Below are 8,058 nucleotides of genomic sequence, written 5' to 3' on the forward strand. Positions count from 1 at the left end.
TTACTTAGTATTTTTGTCTTGTTTCTATGCAAAATATCTAAAAAGTCTTAAATTAAGATGCATTCACTAAATAAGCAAAACGACAGATTTTTTGTCTTGTTTCCAGGGGGAAAAACCTAAAAAACTAAATTAAGTGCAGTTTGCTTAATGTAAGTATAATTATCTGCCAGTGTGGGGTAAGCAAAATACTCATCATTTTACTTGTTTCCAAGGGGAAAAACAAAATTAAGTGCATTTTGCTTAAAACAAGACTAAATATCTTTCATTTTGCTTATCTAGTAAATAGTAAATGCACCTTAATTTAAGAATTTTCAGATATTTTGCCTAGAAAAAAGACAAAAATACATAAGCTAAGCCTTTTTTTGGCAGTGGGTGAAGTGTTTGGAAAAAAAACATTCTACTTTAACTTAAAAATACAGTTCATAGATAACAAGACTTGCACAATAACAAGACAAATGCAACAAAACAACACCGTCTCATTGTTTCACTGTAACACAAAAGAACATATTTTGAAAAATGTTTCTTAAAAATTTTAAGTATTAAAAATCATACTTAGTATTTTGTCTTGTTTCTAGTAAAAAAATATCTATAAATTCTTAAATTAAGATGCACTTATAAGCAAAATGACATAAAACATTTAAACTTGTTTTAAGTAAAATGCACTTAATTTACTTTTTTCCCCCCTGGAAACAAGATTAAATATCTTATATTCTTGCTTTTCTGGAGTATCATGTAAATACAACACTACACTGCACTGCAAAAAATGCTTTTCTTGCTTAGATTTTTTGCCTTGTTTCCAGCCAAAATATCAAAAAATTCTTAAATCAAGAAGGATTTTCTAGACGAGTAAAAAATATTTTCTTGTTTTCATAAAAAACAAGTCAAAATTAAGTGTGTTTTGGCTTGAAACAAGCCAAAATAATCTGCCAAAGGGGTTTAGCTTGTTTCAAGCAAAATTGCACTTAATTTTGACTTGTTTTTCTGAATACAAGACAATAATTTTCACTCGTCTAGTGAAAATTGACAGTGATATTTTGGCTGGAAACAAGACAAAAAAAATCTAAACTAGAAAAGCATTTTTTGCAGTGTGCAACACTTTCAGAAGTATAGTAATACTCCACTGTACTCTGGTGCTGAAATATCACTGTAAGCAGAACCACACCATGGTAAACATGAGTTTGCTGTCACTGTCAAACTTCCCTAGGACCATCAGAGATGAAGGACATCAGTAAACGAACAAATAAACATCGATGAACACCAGCAGCAGCAGTGGCAGCTCACACACACACACAGTCAAACACACAGTCAAACACACTCGTACCGGGGCACGCAGCTCGGAGAGGAGCGGTCGATCTCCCAGGTGGCGAAGAGGTTCATAGGGACGGGCATGGATCCGGATCCCGCGGAGCCCCACAGCACCGCTCCGGACGCCGAACCCGCCGCTGTTCCGCCCGCCGCTGCCGCCGCTGTAGGAGCCGCTCCACCGCCGCCGCCGCCGCTGCCCGGGTTCAGGAAGGCGGCCCGAAGCCCTCCTCTCTCCAGCGCTGCCGCCATCATCACTTCAGCCGCTCCGCTCGCATCCACCGATCTGACCGCGGATCGAAGAGTTCCGAGCTGATGCAGCGCTACAACCCTCTGAGCGACAATCTGATTCACCGGGGAGAGAGAGAGAGAGAGAGAGAGAGAGAGAGAGAGCGGAGGAGTCTCTGGGGCGGAGCTTCTGTAGCCCCGCTCACTGTGACCGACAGAGGGCACCGCCGCATCTTCATCACCATCATCATCATCATCATCATCAGAGCTGACCTCAATACACACAATTAAGATTTAAATACATTTAAAATTAATACGTAATAACTGGAGAATTGTGAGATATACACTGCAAAGATCCCTGGAGCAAAGATTCTTAAATCAAGAAGGATTTTCTACATGAGTAAAAATTATTGTTTTGTTTTCAGAAAAAAAAAAGTCAAAATTAAGTGCGTTTTTGCTTAGAACAAGCAAAATAATCTGCCAATGGGGTCAGAAAAATAATCTTATTTCAAACAGAAAACAAGGTTTATTTTTCTTACCCCATTGGCAGATTATTTAGCTTGTTTCAAGCAAAAACACATTTAATTTGGACTTTTTTTATATTTTGACTGGAAACAAGACATATAAATATAAAAATACATTTTTTGAAGTGTTTGTTTTGATAACTTTTGATTTGTAATATGCATTACTAAGAACTTAATTTGAACAACTTTAAAGGTGAATTTCTCAATATTTAGATTTTTTTGCACCGTCAGATTCCAGATTTTTCAACAGTTGTATCTCGAGCACATATTGCCCTATCCTAGCAAACCACACATCAATGGAAAACGTATTTATTCAGGAGCATGTTCGTAAAAATGTTTGTAAAAATAGTAAACCCAGCAACCACTAACATTACATTTATGCATTTGGTAGATGCCTTTATCGAAGGAACTATTATTTCTTGCTTTCCCTGTGCATTGAACCCATGACCTTGGCATTTCTAATTGTAAAATCTAACTGATTGTGATAGGCTACAATAGATTTTATTTCTATGATTTTGTGCATTTGCTCTATATTGAGATATAAGTGACAAACCAAAGCACCAGATATATTTGTAGAGTATTGCATTACTTATTTATTGTTCTTTTGATGCAGTTGTTTTTAACATAATCATACACTTAGAGTTTGTATTATTTTGTAAATCTTCGTTGTTTTGCAATATAAAGTAAATAAAGAGAATACACACTGCACAAACACAGAGGAGTATCCTGCTTAACTGAGACTGAGCCATGAGTGACTCTGGACCACAAAACCAGTCATAAGGTTCTACTGAGATTTACATATCATCTCAAAGTTAAAAATAAGCTTTCCGTTGATGTATGGTTTGTTAGGACAATATTTGGCTGAGATACAACTATTTGAAAATCTGGAATCTGAATCTGAAAAAATCTAAATATTGAGAAAAACTCCTTTAAAGTTGTCCAAATGAAGTTCTTAGCAATGTATATTACTAATCAAAAATTAAATTCTGATATATTTATAATAGAAAAAGTACAAAAAATGGCAAAAACATAATCATCACAATTATTGTTTTGAGTGAGTATATATTTACATCCACTGAATCTACTAAAAATTTAAGAGATCTGGATCTGAACAAAAGGACAAAAGTCAAGACAAAATGACAATGACAAACTCAACAATATATTTGTATTATTATTATATATAATTTTTTTCTCAGTTATCTTGTGTTCATAATCACTGAAAGCCAAAACTGTAACTAAAAATATGATTTGATTAATCTGCCAGTCCTAGAATACAGCAGCGAGTTCATCAGACCAACAGAATTAAACCCAGAGAATAAAAATAAAAAAGAACAAAGAGCTGAAAGCTCAGATCTCAGATTCAGCGTCTGACTTTAACTGGAATCCAAAGCTGATGAATAAAAACTTACTGCAGATGCTCCTCTGGTTTAGACAAAAAGCTACAGAACGTAAAATATCAGCAGAAACACTCTCACAGACTGAACCACAAAACCAGTCATAAGGGTTCATTTCCTGAACGTTTCTTTTTATTTGAAAATCTGGAATCTGAGGGTGCAAAAAAATCAAAACACTGGGAAAATCTCCTTTAAAGTTGTCCAAATTAAGTTCTTAGCAATGCATATCACTAATCAAAAATGAAGTTTTGATATATTTACGGTAGGAAATGTACAAAATATCTTCATGGAACATGATCTTAATATCCTAATGATTTTTGGCATAAAAGAAAAATGGATAATTTGGACCCAAACAATGTATTTTTGTCTATTGCTACAGATATACCCGTGCTACCTAAGACTTTACTTTAAGCAGACTCATCAACATTTGACAACAGACAACACATTAGACATCATGTGGAGGTGTAGAGTTACTGTATGTATTCTGCACAGGTTTGTCAGTCTGGGTTAGGGTTAGTTAGGGTCTGATGTGACCGGAGCAACAGCTGGAATAATGGCGTGACTGAATATGACTGAAACATGACTGAAGGAGCAGAAGTCTGTGATTGACAGCAGCATCTGATGAGCTCAGGACAGCTGGACTCAGACTGGAACCACAGTCTCATAACCAGCTGATATCAACAGCTGCTGCACATTTACACACACCGGCTCTTCAAGAAATATAGTCAAAATGAACTGATTTATCCGTCTCTAGTGCTGACTTCATCTCAAACACACACACACACACACACACACACACACACACACACACACACACACACACACACACACACACACACACACACTGCAAAACATGCTTTTCTAGCTTAGATTTTTTGTCTTGTTTCCAGACAAAATATCTAAACATTCTTAAATCAAGAAGGATTTTCTAGACGAGTAAAAATCATTTTCATGTTTTCAGAAAAAACAAGTCAAAATGTAGTGAGTTTTTGCTTAGAACAAGCTAAATAATCTGCCAATGGGGTGAGAAAAATAATCTTATTTCAAACAGACAAAACAAGATTATTTTGCTTACCCCATTGGCAGATTATTTTGCTTGTTTTAAGTAAAAATGCACTTAATTTTAACTTTTTTTTCTGAATACAAGACAATAATTTTTACTCATCTAGAAAATTCTTCTTGATTTAAGAATTTTTAGATATTTTGGCTGAAAACAAGACAAAAATCTAAGATTGAAAAGCATTTTTTGCAGTGCACACACAAAATGCTCTGTCTGGAGATCTGCTGAATTATAGCTCCATCTTGTGGATAGTCTGAATATCAGATCACAAAATCACTGATCAACATCAAACAGAAGTTCAGCAGGCCTTTAGGTTTGACACTTGAAATTTATTTTACTTAACAAACAGGCTCTTGCTACTTTAATGTAATATCAACAGTACACTACCAGATGAATTTATGTTATATTATATTAATTTGATATTGCCTACATGAGGGTGCTTTAATTATTGTTGCAGTCTGAATAAACTCCTCGATGTGCATCAAAGAAGTCTTCAAAGTGACTTCACACAATGGCTCATCGTAACTGGACTAACCAGCGGACAGATCTCCTTACACAGCACCTCAAATGTTGTTTTGGTCATTCTGAAAGTCCTAAGTCTGTAGTCAAAAATAACATTTATTTAATGTTTTATAGTAGTAGTATAGTGTAGTCAGCAGTGATCAGTTACGTAATCAGATTACTTTTTTCAAGTAACTAGTAAAGTAACGCATTATTTTTTACTACAAGAAAATATCTTCAAAAAAGTAACACTAGTTACTTTTTGTTTCCTTAATGTATTGAAAACCATTTTATTAACCAATGTCTTTGCTGCTGACCTTTGTTAATCCAATCCAGCCATAGTAATTAGCAAACCTTACTTTAGATCAACATTTGTGCTTCATTTTTCTGATTGCTGAAGAGTGTTGCACTTCCTTTTCCTACAGTTCAACTGTACAGATGTGAATTTACTTTCCCTTCATCCTTAGGCTTATTCATTTCACTTTTTGGTGTGAAATGGCTTTTACATTTGCTAAAACATCTAACTTGTTATATTAAAAACAAACAAGCAAGCCCTGCCCAGATTTTAAAAATAATGCTAAAGTAATGTAATGCATTACTTTCCATAAAAGTAACTAAGTAACGTAATAAGTTAGTTTTTAGGGAGTAATTTTAAAAGTAACTTTCCCCAACACTGGTGGTCAGTCAGAGCTGGGTAGTAATTAAATGTAATCTGGATCGCATGATTAGATTCAAAAGAATTACGTATTTGTAATTAGAGTAAGTTACATTTTAAAATACTCATAATCAGACTACTGTCACTTTTTTATGGATTACATGATTACAAATTATTCACACAATAGCAATACATTATTCATCACTGATTCTCTCTAATTGCTCTTTTTTATCTTTTAAATGTTCTTTTCTAAAACAGTCCAGCGCTTATAGACTCGGAAAGTCCAGTTTTGTGGACATTGACATACAGACTAGTCATTATTTGATCAATGGATTTACCAAAATCATTTCGTGTTTAAGAAGTGTTTCAACATCACATCAGCTTCTGATCAATAACCATCAATTATTCTGTATTACTGAAAGGTCTTTCAAACTCATTAAAATGCACAAATTCTCATTATTTCTTATTTGCAGTCATTCTCAAACTGTTTGTCATCTGAACCTCTTTCCTCTGATATATATTTAGTTTAAAGGGGTGTTCAATCATCAAATCTGTGAAAGACAATATCTCCCTTTGCATTGATCTTTGAGCGTCGTAACTCTGCGCCTGTAGTTTATGCTCAAACAGCAGCATTACACACTGACTAAAGCTAAACAAGAGAAATCATAATGAATGACCTCTTTAAGCACCCCTGAGATTTTAAAATAAATATTTTAATAATTAAATATCACATTTGCATGTTCACAGTTCTCTCATTGGTTCATGGTCATACGACATAAAATATTTTTTGTAAAATGTTTTTTAACATTTTTATTTTAAAATGACTTATTTTAATTTTACATTTGTGTGATTTAATGACTTGTTAGTCTTTGTCTTTGATTAAACTCACAAACCCCTGCAGTTCCTTCATGAGCCCTAGTTTGGGAAACCTTGATGTAATGTAGATTTAATGATTTAATGCACTTCATGTTGTTAATTACAGTGAATATATTTTCTCACTCTTTGTATTTTGACATCATTATGGCACAAGATTATCCTGCTTGAATCAATGTGATAAACGAGTTAGGTCAAAAGTAATCTAAAAGTAATCCAAAAGTAGTCTGATTATATTACCTAAAATGTGTAATGGATTACGTTGGTGACTACAGTTTTGTCATTTGGAATCAGTAACGGATTACAATGTGTAAGTAATCTCATCTGCTCAATGCTCATGAATGTTCTGTCTTTGTTAGAGACAATAAACACCACCTTTGATTGCCAGAAGATGGCGCTGTAATCCACATCAACAGGGTTGTTGTTTTAAACCCATTTTGCGCTCATTTGTTATTTACTTTGCTTTTCCTAAAGCTGTTTAAGTGTTTGTAATGCTGTTCTCTGTCAGCTCTATATGTTATCATGTGATGTTCTTTTTGTAAAGTCTATTTGTGATGTTTCCTCTGGAGACAAGTACCCAGCGATAAATCATCTTTCACTGGACTGCCGCTAGATGGCGCTGTAGACCAGAGACCAGTAGATGAACACAGTCAAGACTGTCTTGAGAACTACGTTTGACCAACTAGCAGAACACCAGGGTTAATTAATCTTACTTTTTAGATTCAAATTAGACCAAACGTTTTGTAACTGAATTAAAAAGCTTATGGCCGATCTTAGGAAAAAAAAAAAAAATAGCATGACTAACTTTTTACGACTAGTCTAAACATTTTATGCAACCGGCCTTAATTTCCACAAAACGTGTTACTGAACAGATTGAGTGACACAGACATAGATCTTTATCAATGTAATAAGTCAAACATAATATATAACTTATGAAATGGACAAATGAATATATGTAAAGTATTTAATTCATGTTTTTAAAACATAGTTACACAATTAAGAAATCATTTGACATTGCATTTTTAACAAGCATTAGTTTGTTTTTCTTCCATGACAGACACAAAACAAAATGAAAAATAAAAGCAATATGACTCTTTTCGAAAGAAAACATGAAATTGTTATATTTAGTTTGGTGGTCATGGAATAGGAATATATATATATATATTAAACAATATTGTAATGTTTTATATAAATGTAAAAGAAAAAGTTCTTATCAGCGAGAGCTTTAGTTACTATATCTGTTATGAAATTTGAAGAGCTACTATAATTTATGCTTAATATAAATTATAGTATTATTTGGCATAATAATATTATAATTTATGTAAAATATAAATGTGACCCTGGAGCACAAAACCAAAAAAAGTAGCACAGGTGTATATTTGTAGCAATAGCCAAAAATACATTGTATGGGTCAAAATGATCTATTTTTCTTTTATGCCAAAAATACATTGTATGGGTCAATGTTCCATGAAGATATTTAGTACATTTCCTACTGAGAATATATCAGTATATTTAAATTTG

At 33.5% G+C, this 8,058-nt stretch overlaps 1 protein-coding gene across 1 annotated transcript in view; it reads right to left on the reverse strand.

Annotated features, from left to right (window-relative positions):
• The window catches only part of LOC141325808 (phosphofurin acidic cluster sorting protein 1), a 46,492-nt gene extending 44,874 nt beyond the window's left edge, over nt 1-1,618 (reverse strand). Inside the window, exon 1 of the mRNA XM_073834539.1 lies at nt 1,322-1,618. Coding sequence (XP_073690640.1) covers nt 1,322-1,557 — 236 coding nt within the window. The 5' untranslated portion in view covers nt 1,558-1,618. The remainder of the gene's footprint in view (nt 1-1,321) is intronic.
• Nucleotides 1,619-8,058: the final 6,440 nt, after the last annotated feature.

Source organism: Garra rufa, chromosome 2 (assembly GCF_049309525.1).
Source record: "Garra rufa chromosome 2, GarRuf1.0, whole genome shotgun sequence".
NCBI classification, from domain to species: Eukaryota; Metazoa; Chordata; class Actinopteri; order Cypriniformes; family Cyprinidae; genus Garra; species Garra rufa.